The sequence below is a fragment of the Carettochelys insculpta genome, chromosome 4 (assembly GCF_033958435.1).
Source record: "Carettochelys insculpta isolate YL-2023 chromosome 4, ASM3395843v1, whole genome shotgun sequence".
Taxonomy (NCBI): Eukaryota; Metazoa; Chordata; order Testudines; family Carettochelyidae; genus Carettochelys; species Carettochelys insculpta.
In genome coordinates, this window is record NC_134140.1 from 124633160 (window position 1) to 124647288 (window position 14129).

At 46.8% G+C, this 14129-nt stretch overlaps 1 protein-coding gene and 1 pseudogene across 6 annotated transcripts in view; one reads left to right on the forward strand and one right to left on the reverse strand.

Annotated features, from left to right (window-relative positions):
• The window catches only part of TMEM150C (transmembrane protein 150C), a 49794-nt gene that overhangs the window by 16786 nt on the left and 18879 nt on the right, over positions 1-14129 (forward strand). For 3 of the 6 annotated variants that reach the window (XM_074993731.1, XM_074993732.1, XM_074993733.1), the window contains 5 exons: positions 414-516; positions 6354-6438; positions 10145-10198; positions 10329-10361; positions 10486-10553. In XM_074993731.1, the coding sequence (XP_074849832.1) occupies positions 414-516; positions 6354-6438; positions 10145-10198; positions 10329-10361; positions 10486-10553 (343 nt within the window). The remainder of the gene's footprint in view (positions 1-413; positions 517-6353; positions 6439-10144; positions 10199-10328; positions 10362-10485; positions 10554-14129) is intronic. The other 3 variants (XM_074993734.1, XM_074993736.1, XM_074993735.1) reach the window with 1 other exon arrangement.
• On the reverse strand, positions 8383-9753 carry LOC142012222 (echinoderm microtubule-associated protein-like 2 pseudogene; annotated as a pseudogene).

Below are 14129 nucleotides of genomic sequence, written 5' to 3' on the forward strand. Positions count from 1 at the left end.
TTTTCCCACTGCTCTGTTGTGTGACCTTGCATAGTTCTCTTCTTTTATCTGTGCCTGCCTACCCTGTCACCCCTTGTTTGTCTTTGTTAGCCTAGGGGTGGCTACGGGAGAATGGACAAAAATGTCTCCAGGGAAGAGGAAGCCCAAAAATAACTTGCCATGTAAATTATACAAATGTTTTATGGTGATTGAGGCGGTGACTGATTGACTAGGTTGGAGGTGTTGACAGATGCCCAGTAGAGATGCTGGCTTCTTGTCAAAAGAAGAGGTGGAAATAAGCAGTCCGAATGTAATACATTTGAAACACTTTCCCTCTCTCCTTCCTGAATATCAGCCAACATAGCTTCCTGGGTGTGTTGGTGACATGGGGGAAGAACACTTTTCCTTCCCAACTCCATTGTTTTATCTTTCAGATGCAAACGGGCCCTGTGTGTGAGAGAGAGACAGACAGGGAGCACAGTCCTCTCTCTAGCCACAGATTGGGAGCAGCTCAGAGATCCACATGCTGCCCTGCAGGTACACCTCAGTCCTGAGTCAGAGGGAATCTCTCTGCAGCTAGGAGAGAAGGCTCTCTCCATCTGTAGTCAACCTTTAACTTTTCTCATGGTGTGCCAGGTACAGTGCTGCTGGTGTGGTGGTGTGGGTACCTGTTTGCTGGAATTAGACTAAGACCATGGGGATCTCACAGAACAGCCATCTGAGGGCAATGGCCTTTGAGCACTTCTTCCATGGCAGCCTGGCCATAAGAGACTCTCTTATTTGTTGTTTGTGAATTATACAGGCTGCCAGATATGCCTTAAAAATGTTATAATCTAAGTGTCTGATCCTGCAAAAACTCATTACTGGGTGTGGTGCTTCATAGTTTGAACGATTCTGTTGAAGACACGGCGGCTATTTCAGGCAATGAGTAATTAAATTTAACGCTAAGCATTTGTGGGATCAAGCTGTAAGAGAAATCAGGAATAACATAATATTGTAAGTGCCTATGAGAGCTTAAGGCCAGGCAGAGCTACTGGATCATGTAGACTGACCTTTATAGCACAGCCCCTAACTCCAGCAGCCACCCCTCCCTGTAAACCAACAACTTCAAGCAGAAGCCCCAGCTGAGTTACCCTCATAGTACATACGTTAATTTCCCAAGTGGTTACATGTTCATATTCTATGCGTGCGTGTCCTTTTGTCAGCTCCTGTTATTCTGATTGTCAGAAGTGATGACTCACCTCTGTTTCCACTGATGCCAGTGCTCAGCTCCTCTGAAATTCAGGCCATGAGTAGCTACTTCTAGAAACTCTTGGTCCTGTTTTATTAATTTAGATATGTATTTGCCCATTAACAGTCCCAGGAGCTGCTCAATAACACTGAATAAGTAGGTATTTAGTGTGAAAGGTAACACTGTAGAAATTCAGCAGCCTGGAACATCTAACAACCTCTGGTCCCTCCGCCAACAGGAACTGGGCGTTGTTTTGCCCCTGATATTTTATTGGAACATGAGCCAGATTTTCAAAGGTTGACATCCTGTTTTTCTTTTTTAAACCCAGCCCCCAAAGAACTGAGCTCTTTGAAACCCTGGTTTCTGTTCTGTATTGAAATAAGTGCTGGTTTTCATCAGTCTGGTTTTCAGACTGGTTTCATCAGACTGGTTTTCAGCAGTGGATGTTGTCAAAGGAACCCCCGACAATGTTTACTCTTTTGGGATTTTCACAAACTGAAACCATGCTTTTTCTCAAAAGCTGTCTTCCTCGAGGGACCCTACTTTTCCATCCGATCAGTTTAAATGAGACTTCAAACGTCATTTTCTGTTAAAAATGAGTACAAGTTGAACGCTGTATGGTATAGAGCAGTGTTTCTCAAACTATGTTCAGGTGTGCGACAAGCAGCTGGAAAAATAATTCAAAGTTTTACAATAAGATTATATTTTCTGTTATCAAAACCAGATGCAGTATTACTTCTTTACCGCTATGATACCTGATTAAATTACTTCATATTGGTTTTACGGTTTGGTTTGGTTTGGGTTTTTTTTTTTTTTTGAACAAGTTTTTTTAAAGAAAATTAGAAGATTTTTGGAGGTGTTCCATATAAAAATTTTTTTTTGTTTGGTGTTCTGTGGTCTCAAAAAGTTTAAGAAACACTGCTCTAGCGAATGTTACATTGAGCTCTCTTTACTGAGGGCCTCTTCCTCTAAAGTCAAGGGAAGGCTTTTCTTTGACTTCAGTGGGCATCGGTTCAGGCCTTTATTTTGTTTCACCAAAGAAGAGATCCGCACCCAAAGAACACTTTTAACAGGATACAATGTTCAGTTTTTCAAACGTTCCTTCATTTTGCAATAAGGCAGAACTTCCTGGGAGAATGTCTTCTTTCGTCACATCGTTGTAGTCTAGGGCAGTGGTTCCCAAACTTTTCAGCATCACGCCCCGCTTTTGATTTTTGAGAAACCTTCAGGCCCCCTCCCCACCGCTTCTTTACCATCATCCAACCCTGCTTCAACAAAAAATTCAGTTCGTAATTTACAATAAACATAAAAACTTGATGTAAAAGTGTTATTTGAAATTAAAAATAAGCACAAATAGTTTTCCTTAGCCCCTTGTAGGTGCCAGGTGCAGCCCCAGCTGGCCAGCTGCCTGAGCCCTGTGCCAGCCGCCCCTCCTGCCTGAGACCCGCGCTGCCAGAGCCACCTGCCCAAGCTCCACACTGCTGCAGCCAGCCACTTGCTCACCCATCAGCTTCCCACCCCAGCTGCGGGCCTGCCAGCCCGAGTGGCCCAAGCCCCATGCTACCGGAGCCAACTGCCCGCCCACCAGCCTGAGCCCTGCAATTCCGGGGCCAGCTGCCCAAGCCCCGTGCAACGGAGCCCACCAGCCTGAGCCGCCTGAGCCCTGTGATGCAGGGGTCAGCTGCCCAAGCCCTATCAATCCTGCAAGCTGGCTGAGCCCTGCGAGCTGCCCACCCGAGTTCCTCCCCTCCCACAAAGCCAGGCACCACCAGCCTCCTGCTCTTACCCCAGCCCCCTTACCTGAGCCAGGCACCACCAGCCCCACATCTAACCTCACCTTCCTCCTCCCCCACAACCCACACTCACTTACCTTTGCCTGTGGGTCTTCACTGGCTGCCTGCTTTTTATAGTGGCTACGTTGGGTCACCCATATAAAATGGCAGGGGCTGAGAGCCAGAAGCAAAGGCCGGCTCTTTCTTTGGGTTGGGGAAACAAGGGGGAGGGGCTGTATCACCTCATGCCCCTCGGAATTTCTTCATGCCCCCCCAGGAAGGTACGCCCCCCAGTTTGGGAAACCCTGGTCTAGGGGGTGGGGAGGGGCTGATGAAAGTTGGTTCCTGTGGTGCTGTCTAACTTTGGGAAAATCACGTCAACTTCTCTGTGCTTAGTAGCACTTTAAAGACTAACAAACTAATTTATTAGGTGGTGAGCTTTTGTGGGACAGACCCACTTCTTCAGATCATAGCCGAACCGGAACAGACTCGATATTTAAGGCATAGAGCACCAAAAATAGTAATCAAGGTTCACAAGTCAGAAAAATATTATCAAGGTGAGACAATCAGAGAGCAGAGGGGCAGAAGGAGGGGAGGAAGTTAAGAATTAGGTAAAGCAAAGTATGTAAAAGAGCCCCTATAATGAGCTAGAAAATTGCCATCCCGGTTCAAACCATTTATTGATGTGTCGAATTTGAATATAAAAGAGAGTTCAGCAGCCTCTCTTTCCAAACTGCTGTGAAAAATTCCTCTGTAGTAAAACACAGACTTTCAGGTCATTTACAGAATGGCCCACTCCATTAAAATGCTGGCTGACGGGTTTGTGAATCAGGAGTGTTTTTATGTGTGTTTTATGCCCATTCTATGTCTAAGAGAGTTTGAAGTCTGTCCAATATACAAAGCATGTGGGCATTGTTGGCACATGATCGTATATATGATGTGCGTTGAGAAACATGAATCTTGACTCCCCCCACCCCGCCACCCTTCAGCCTCTCTGCTCTCTGATTTGCTCATCTTGATAATATTTTTCTGATTTGTCAACCTTGATTACTATTTTTGGTTCTCTGTGCCTTAGATATTGAGTCTGTTCCGATATGGCTATGGTCTGAAGAAATGGGTCTGTCCCACGAAAGCTCACCTAATAAATTATTTTGTTAGTCTTTAAAGTGCTACTGGACTGCTTTTTTGTTGTGATAGTATCTGGACTAGCATGGCTATCTCTCTGTTACTTCTCTGTGCTTAGTTTTCCCATCTGCAAAAAGAGTGAAGTCAAAATAGCTCATAAATTTCCTTTATGTAGAAAATACTGTAGAAATTCAAGGGGCTATTGCAAGGCATTCATAATTAGAAGTATTTAGTTTTATTCTGAAATGTATCAGTGAGGCCTCAATCCTCTGAAGTATCTTTTCAGGGAGGAAAACACATTGGGGAACACTCATGCCCTTCGCCATACCAGGATTGCATGCCTCAGCTTAATTACAAGGAACACTGCTAGCCAACGGACATAAAGAAACATAATCAGTCATTACAGGAGACTTGGCAGTGATGGATGTTTGGATGGGAGGTGCATGTGTCCCCTGATCCTTTACTGCAGGGTAGTAGTTACCAGCATCTAATCTGCCTTTGGTACACAGTGATACACCAAACACTGGCGTGGACGGAGCCTTGTTGTAGGTTAGCCAGCAGCAGAGTGGGCCTGCCTCTTGTCATTATGAGTGAGTGTCTCTCCATACTGGAGTGACAGCTCCCCTAATGATGTTTCTGCATGCCACCATTTGCTCGTCAGCTGCGGGGGAAAAAAGAGAAGCCTGCTTCCCAGGCACATCTGCTGCAGCAAGCTGCTGTGCAGTAGAGCTGCACCATGCTGTTCTTCAGGTGGTGTTTGTGGAAACAGCGGAATAGAATTACAGAGGGGAAAGACCTATGTATAGTTCATCCTTGTGGATGTTTCCCATTTCCGAATGGTTTTGTGTTTCTTGAGACTGGAGTTTGTGCTGCTTCCATAGGGACTCTCTGCAGTTTCCTACTAGATCTCAAGTAGCAGCCAAGTTTCTTTTTCTTTACTCCATCACATTACTTTCCATTTCAGTGTAGCCCCGAGCAGCAGCTCTCTTCACCTGGTGTGCAAGGGCCTGGGTACAGACTGCCTTTAAACACGGATGCTTAATGCAGGGAGAGAATACTGCCTTGCTCAATGACAGCAGCTGCAATGCTGTCTTTAACTTTGTTAGTGCCTGTCCTGAGCTTTGGGCAGGACTGTGCTGGGGTCATGGGATGCAAGCCTTTCCATTCCTGCCTTCGTAGGCCAGCAGCAACGCAGCTCACACTCACAGTGCAAGCCACTATTCTTGTCCTGGTTTTGCCAGCCTTGGTCTTGCATGTTTTCCTCCTCTGGAATGGCGCTCTTGTGCCTGTTCTAATTTAATGAGCATCTGGCACCCACCTTCACCTGTTTTAAACCTAAATGTCAGGAATTCAGGTTCCGAAGAATTCCTGGCCTCAGTGACACTCAGGGGGTCAGCAGTGGAATCCCAAACCTCTGAAATCAGCAGTGTCTGGGTTAGGAGGTTGTTGTGTGCAGTGTGGAAGCTGACGATGCGAACTGGGGAGGTGGGCAGAAAGAGCCCTCACCTATTAGAAATTATTTTGTGGGAAGCTTTCTGCATCCTGCAGGGTGGGCCCACCAGATGATCAAAATGGTCCCTTCCAGCCTTGAATTGGTGACTCTGTATTCGAGCTGTGCACATCACTATGAAAGTGCATGTGGGGTTTTGTAACTCACATTTTGTGGTGGGAAGCTAGGCTGCTATTTTTAAAGGAGAGTGTTGCTGGCTGCTTAGAGCAGAGAACTGAGAGCTAGGGCTGTTGGTCTCTATTCCCAGCTGTTTGTTTTGGGCAGCTTGCTCAGGGAGGGTATTTTAAAAAGGCGTGCTACCAAATTCCTTCAGCACATTTGAAAATCTCCCCTTGCTGTGTGTCTCAGTTTCCCCTTTTTGCATAAGAAAAATCCTGCCTCCCGTATGGTGGGGGCTGGAAAAATGTAACTGATGATTTAATAAGGGATTATAGATGGCTTTTAATTCATGGGTTGATGGTCATCAGGTTGATTCAGTGACTCTTCTGCACATTGAATAATCCCTTACTACACACATGCTCTACCCGAATTGCAGGGAAGTTCTCCTGGGTGCCAGGACCACATTGCACGAGCCAGAAGCAATAGTGAACATCCTGCGCTGCCAGATTATGTTTCGCTGTGTGTACTCTGGGCAGACTTACGTCATGCATTCGATGGGGGAAGGATATGATTTCTCCTGTAACTCTTACCTCTGTTTTCTTAGATTTGATCTACTCTTTATTCTCTTTGTTTCTAGCAGGCATGGATGGGAAGAAGTGCAGCGTGTGGATGTTCTTACCTCTTGTGTTCACCCTGTTCACATCAGCAGGGCTATGGATAGTGTAAGTGACCTTCTGCATGGGCTTTGGGGGATGGGAAACGGGGCTTGAATTAATCATGCATTCCCAAATACAGTGCTCCACTATTTGATTAACCAGCACACTTGAATAACCAGCACGTCCCACAGCCCTCTCATGACTGTCCTGGGTCCCGCCATGCTGCGTCTGAGGGCAGCCGGCAGGATCTTCTGGTCTCCCACCCAGTGTTAGGACTCTGGATTATCCAGTGTTAGATTATCTGGCTGGTCCTGGATATCAAAGTTTACTGTATTGCAGTAGAATGGACCACACAGTGAGTTGCTCACTGACCTTTTCCTTCCCACTAAGCAGCTCCAGCACTGTTTAGGCTGGGCTGGATTGGATTGGCCGCTGGGGATTGGCTTTTAGCAAGGAACAGTGTGGAGCTGTGTTGCCCAGGAGCAGAGGAGGGACCAACTCACAACTTGTAGAGAGGTATTTTGGTCCCTGCTTTGCCCTTGCTTTGCAGAGGAGCGAGCTGCACCTGCCCTTTTCCTGGCTTCACCTCCTTGGTCAGACAGTTGGTCAGCTGCAGGGAGCAGAGCCCGATCTCCTTTCATCCAATCTTCTTTCATCCACTCCCAATCCCCTGGCCTATCCACTCCTGCCTTGTTGTGTGGGACTCAGAGCAGCCACCTAGCGAGGCTTCTCTCCTCTCCGGTGGTGTGGCCTGCACTGAATTGGACACACCCTGAAAAGTAAGGAGGCATTTTGGGGTGCCAGTTCACCTGCACAGGTCTGCTCACAACGGAGACCCTAGCGGATACAATATTGAGAGTCATTATGCACCTTCACTTCTTAAAAAAATGTGATTTAGCAGCTGGAAATGAGGAGGAACCACCAGCTCTCCCCAGTGCCGCAGGAATTCACTGTTGGCTGCGGTTTGAGAGCCAGGCGTTAATGATATCCTGACTGATGAGGATGTACATTGCGGTCGCAGTTGTAACAGTGATTGCTGGAGCCTGACCTCTGCCATGTAGCTGGGGATTAACCTTTTTAATCCTGACCCATATCAGATGACTGGAGTGGGAAAATAAGGGCTAGTGTCTTAACTATTCTCCTACGTCTCATGCTTGTGTTACTGCAGCATATGCCGATACCCATTGGGAAATGTCTGAGGGAGAATTCTCTTGCCACTGAAGTCATTAACACCGGGGTCGGGGGGGGGGCAGCGTTTTATCCTGTAAAAAGAAAAGAGCTAATTATAAAGGTGGAAAGTGGTTTATCCAGGCAGGATACAGTAGGGAAGTGACATCATTCAGGCTATGTTCACATTAGCACCCCCCCTTTCGAAAGGACCCTGTGTAGATGAGCCGCATGTGATGAAGAGGCACCTTCGAAGTGCCGTGGCCGCCATTATGCTAATGAGGTGCAGCATGTTCATGTCATACACATTCACTGTACGATGAAATCAAGAAGTACACTTAGTTACTTCCTCATGTGAATGGGCACGTTATATTGTGTAACTAACTCTGGCCATTCATGGACTGTCAAAACTGTATCCATGACAACTGGTATCTGTACTGGTTGGCAAAGGGCAGCTGTCATGCTCACATGACCAGTCTCTTTATCAAGTCGTTCCTCTGCTGATGGGACTCAGAGGCTGGCGCCATGCAGGGTCACACCCTGGCAGTGCTGCTGCCCGGCCTGCTCCCCTGGGGGGCACAACTCCCCCCATCCAGCGGCCTGGCAGGAGTGGGGAAGGGCAGAGACAGCCCCACTCCAGGCTGTGCCCCTCTCCCCCCACCCCCGTCATCTGGGATTGATTCATCTGCGGTCAGGCGGGGGGAGGCTGAGACCCTTAAGGAAAGGCAGCACCAGCCGCCCATTCCCCCAAGGGCCCTCCCCTCCCATCCCCCACCCTGGGGTCTGGCTCTGCCTCTCCCTCTCAGCCCCCATCCCATCCCAGCCTGTGCAACCTGCAGCCTTTCAATACAGCTCTGGATATAGACTCCGTACATATATAGATCTCTGGAAAATACAACCCCTGTCCCCCAGCCCCTCCCCCGCCCCGTGCCAGCCCCTCCCCCGCCCTGTGCAAGCGAAGTGCAGGCTGTCGTTGGGCAGGAAGGCAACGTTGGTCACATGGCTGCTGTGCCCGCTGGCCGCGTGGCTCGGGGCCCTAGGCTGGCAGCAGGGGTAGGAGAACAAGTGCACTTTGCCGAAGATGCCAGGAGTTTGCCGTCATGGGAGCGGCACACAGCATTGACGTCTGTCCTGTCCGCGCCCTCCGGCCAGATCCCGAACACCCTGAAGCCCAGCACGCAGCTGGCCGTGGCCCACTCTAGGTTACGCACAGCGCTGGGGATCTGCCAGCAGGTGGTGGGGTCCCAGTACAGGATCTCGTAGTCCCCCGAGTTGGTGACGACGCAGCTGCTGTCCATTGCCCAGTCCAGGTGGGTGATGAAACTGGAATGACCCGAGCGCTTGCCAACCTGGCTGTACTTCATGCTGCCCTCGGAGATGCTGTAGACATAGACGAAGTTATCGTGGGACCCCACAGCCAGGTAGCTGCCAGCTGGTGAGAAGCTGACGACAGAGATGGGCTCACTGCCATCTGTGTGGATGGTGACCAGGTTTCGCATCTCTGTGTCCAGCACCAGCCACCTTCTGGTCACGGTCCCCACTGCCAGCACGGAGCCGTTGGGATGGAAGCCAGCCGAGCGGGCCGCATCCTTGATGGCTTTGCTCCACAGCGGCTGGTGGGTGGCCACGTTCCACAGATGCACCTGCTTGTCCTGGCCAGGCTGGGGTCGGTGGCCAGGTCCCACAGTTCCTCCGTGTGACCCTGCACCAGGGAGGAGAAGCCCGCGGCCAGCGAGCCCTGCAGCACCGAGTTGCAGGTCGTTCCCACGAAGAGGGTGTCGCCTTTGCCTTCTGCGACGGTGCGCACTGGCCCAAAGCTCTCTGGGACCTCATTCTCCTGCAGCTTCTGATAGTCGCACCCCCCAGAGCACGACCCGACAGTCCTTGCCACCACCGGAGACGATGGTGCCATTGCGCAGCATGCATAGCCCGAAGACGCCGCCCTCGTGCAGCACCTCATTAGTATATCCCAATGTGTCTCATTAGCTTCCCCTTTTCGAAAGAGGGGTGCTGGCGTAGACACAGTCTCAGTGGGGCAGGTGAGCATTGCAAGATCAGTTGCCTCAAGGTAATCTTTAAGTTACAAGCAATTGACATTGCAGTAATAAAATAAAGCTAAATGGAAATCGTCTTGTAATTAGATGGACTGGAATCTTAGTTATATGGTTCGAATACCCACAATAGCTTTTCCTCTTTGCCTTTCAGCCGAATCATATGATTTGTGTAGCCGGAAGCAGAAGACAAAGACTAAACAGCCATATTTTCCTTTATCAATAATTAAGCTACTGTATATCAATAGTGTCAGCTGGTAGCAAACAGTGTTGTGTCTGTGGTTAGAAAATAATTGCTTTCAAGAAAATAAGAGGACTTTGATTAATATTACTAATCAAGGCCTCAATTTGAAGTAGCACTCGAGTGCATGCTTAAAGCTAAATGAGTGTGACTGATTTGAGTGCAGTTTTAGCAGATGCTTAAAATTAAGCCCATGCTTCAGTGTTGTTCTGAACTGGTTCCCAAACGAATTTATATGTAAAAAAACCATGGCTGTTGTGGTCTTATGTTTGCATTGTTTGTGTTCTAAATTACATCTTGCCTCTTTTGACAGATATTTTATAGCTGTGGAAGATAACAAAATTAATCCATTAAACCTGCCGGATGGGTAAGAATTTGTTGCTGGAGTTTGTTGTTTTTTGATGGTTTTGAAACAAGTAACTTTTAACAAATATTTTTAAAAAGAGACAAAATAGCAACATTTTTAATCCTGGCTCCTGTTTTTTTATGTCACCTAGGAAAGCTGGTTCCAAAAGTCCCCCTTACATAAGGTAACTGGATTTCCCCTCACCCCCTTCCCAAGCATCATTCTGATCAGTGGGTGTTATTGATTTCTCTCTCTTTCTCTTTAGTTGTCTTAGTAGAGTTACAATGATACACTTTATATTTTTGAAGTATTGCAGGTGACGCACCCCCTGCAAGCTGTGTATTTAGCCAAGTCATGAACATGGCAGCATTTCTAGGTAGGAATCGCATGGAGAAATATATATGTATAAATATATATATATATATTTATATTTTGTCTCTTAATTCACTTTAACAAGTCACTGGAACATGAGTAAAATCCAGTAGATGTTGCTGTCAAAGCTGATTATTTGAAACCTTTTAAACCAGTGTGGCTAGTATGAAGCTAGTGTTATTTCTAGCTATTTGGAAAAAAAGACAGAACAAAGCTGGATACATACGATCTTCATATTTTCCATTTACTTCTCTTCTTTTATCATTTCACCTTAACCTTGAGTCTGTATGACTGTGTTTTTGGTGCATGGAATGATTTTTTGTTTGTTTGTTTATGTTTGTTTGTTTTTTGTTTACTGCTACTCTAAAATTCTGCACGGGAGCATTGTGTAATTGGGTGTTGCATTTGACAAAATGTTACTTCTGAGATTTTTTTAATTTATTTTTGTAAATGCTATTAGTAAGAATAGGGACATTCACGGCTTCCTTCTGATGGGGTGAAACTTCATACTTGTTTGGGTGGAACATTAGATGGTTACAGTGTTTGAAAAAAAATGTCATTTTTTTGTCAATAAAACTTTGTTATGCCGTAGATACTGTAAGTATTTGCTCCTAAATCTATATAGGCAAATGAATCAAAATGATAATGCTGAGCTAATGTTCTGTTGTTGTCGTTACTGAGGCTGTCTTTGCCAACATGGTTGTGTGTATAATGAAAGCATCGCTGAGAGCTCCATAGTTAAGACTGAACTGAGTTGTGCAATTAAAGCAGAGATTCAGTCACTTTGTCACACATAAAAAGTACTGCATATTTCCAAACCCAAGAAATTCTGAGTTCAGATGACACTCGAATGCAAATGTGTTAAGGGTAGAAAGGTTCAGTTAGGACAGCTTTAGTCTGCCTTGGAGTGACCCAGTGAAGGTGTTGGAGAAGTATTTTAAATCTAATTACTTTAAAAATAATCACGAACACTCTAATGCCTTCATCACCATTGTATGTTTAGATCGTAGAATAACTCCAAGGTAGACTTAAGGCTTGGGGGTAAATTGCAACCTCTAGCTCAAACATAGGCCTGCTATGTGACCTTGGGTAAATCATTTCACCTCTCTGTGCCTCTGTAATGATGCCCACCTCCTTTATTAAGTGCTTTGAGACTACTGGTGAAAAGCACCATAGAACAGTTTAGTATTATAATTACTAATGCACCTTGCCCAAAATTACTGATTCTCTTCTTGGTGTTCACTCGACAACGAGTAGGACTCTTCATGTCACCCTCCTATTTGTGAATTCATTGATGGCTGATCAGCCTGAGTCTGGAGCCGCAGATCTTATCATAGAAGGGGCAGGTGTTGGCAGCTGTTGGAGGGTCACAGGGCTGTTTTTGCTGCTCTTCTTTTCTTCTCTGCCTCTCCTTGTCTGCACTGCAGCAGGACCTCTCAAAGCACACCAGCCTCTCATGGATCACTGTTTTCTGCTGGGGATGGTCTTGGGCAAGGTTCTCCCAAGTAATGTACTGTACCCAAAATTATTGATATGTGTATTAAGATGGAGTGAAAGTTGAGTGTAGATTTTGAAATAGGAATATCAATGTCTATATACACTCATCTTTATGGCTATATTGGGCCAGAATCTCAGCTAGTATAAAACAGTTTGCATCCTCTGAAATGATGGATCTGCACTAGTTTACACTATCTGTGGTCCTTGCCCATCATATGGATACTGTTACTCTCACACACATTGCGGTTATATACTTGCAATTTCAGTTTCTACTTCAAAACCAAGTACAGCAATATGCATGTATCTCAGATTCTGATGTGTTAAGTAAATATGTGTCTCCCTGCTGAGCTACTGAAGTTTAAATGTCCACTCTCCTACAATCAGATGTGCAGACTTTGCATTCACACAAAGCCCCATAAAAGTCCCTGGGCTTCTGTGTGGGTGCAGGAGTCTGCCCGTGTGCAGCTGATTTTGTGATCTGGTCTCACACTTGTATTATGAGAATGAATTAAAGTTATTCATGCGGTTGTGATTGAAGAAAGAATGGACGAACTAGGTGTGGAGGCTAAAACCTGCTACTTGCCATCAACATTTCCTTTCTGAAACCCATCCAGTATTAGAAAGAAAAATATAGCTATGGAACCCCAAGGCTGGAAATGTAACAACAACAAATTGGTTATGATGTTTATGGGCATTGCCCCGTCAGGATAAATTGGAGCTCATTGGAACAGGTCCTATGTTCACTACCATGGATGCTACCTCCAACTAGTACCATTATAGTAAGCCCTGGATTTTTGCGGACCCCAATTTAGCAGACTTCAGAAACAACAGACAACCCCCATTGTTCCCGAAGTCGGCCGGGGTCCATAAAATCCCCCCCTGCCCCCCCCCCCCAAAAATAAATAAATTCAGAGGCTTGCTGTTGCTGCCTGGAGGAGCCACAGCCGCCGCCTCCTCTGCCAGAGCCGCACATGGCTGGAGCTGCCTCACTGCATGCGACTGTAGGGACCTTGCTGCATGGCTGCAGGTGCCTCACCACCCCCGGCTGGAGTTGCCTTGCCCATGCACAGCTGAAGGGACTTCGCTGTGCCCAGGGGGAGGAGCTGCCATTGATGCCGGACCTGCCACACCCTCCTCCCACCAGGGGTGGGGTACGTACGCGAGTTCTCTCTGCCCGCATATGTACCCCATCCCTGGTGAGAGGAGCGTGTGGTGGCTCTTGGCATCAATGTCGGCTCCTCCAGCTGCGCACAGTGGAATAGCTCCAGCTGCACGCAGCAGGGCATCTCCAGCCACGCGGCAGGCTCTGGCGGTTCCTGCTCCAGCAGCTGCAGTCTGGTGAGTCCCTGGCATTTTTTGGGGGGCTGGGGGAGCCTAGTAGGGGTGGGTGGGTAGGTAGTAAACCCTGGGATTTAATGGACTTTTGGGATTCACGGACAACCCTTCCTCCCTATTAGTTTGTTAAATCGAGGTTTTACTGTGTTGACCTTAGCTACACTGAAGACCTTGCTGGAGGAGAGGATGTGTTGCAAATAACAGTGAAAGTTCAAGGAGGCACAGAGTATACAAATTGCTTTGCTGCTGAGCTTGGTGAGCTTTTGTAGGGTGTTCTTGCAGCTTTCCAGCACAACTCCCACTAGCGTTATTCAGCATGTCATGTGCATGAAAGGGTTTGGTCAGTCTCTCAGGTTTTTCCTATTTTCCAGGTTTTCCTATTTTCATAGAACTTTTATCAAAAGAAATTATTGCCATTTTTCGTTTACAACTCTCACCCCCACACTGGTTGTTTTGGCAAGTAAAACATTTTGGTAAACATTTCAGTAAAAGTTACCACTTAAAAATACCATGCAATTTTTCGTGAAAGTTTTCATTCTTTGAAAAAGGCCATTTTTTCAATTACAAATGTTGTGACAAGCTCTGGCACTGGTCAGGTTGGACGTGTGCAAGGAGAAAAAGCTACCCAACCATAGCAGCAAAATGTAGCCCTTGAAACATGTTGCTTTTGTCAGTCTATGTCCGATGTCTCCTTCTGCCGGATGACCTAGCCTTCAGTCTGATTCCCTACCTCACTCTGCCACCCCAA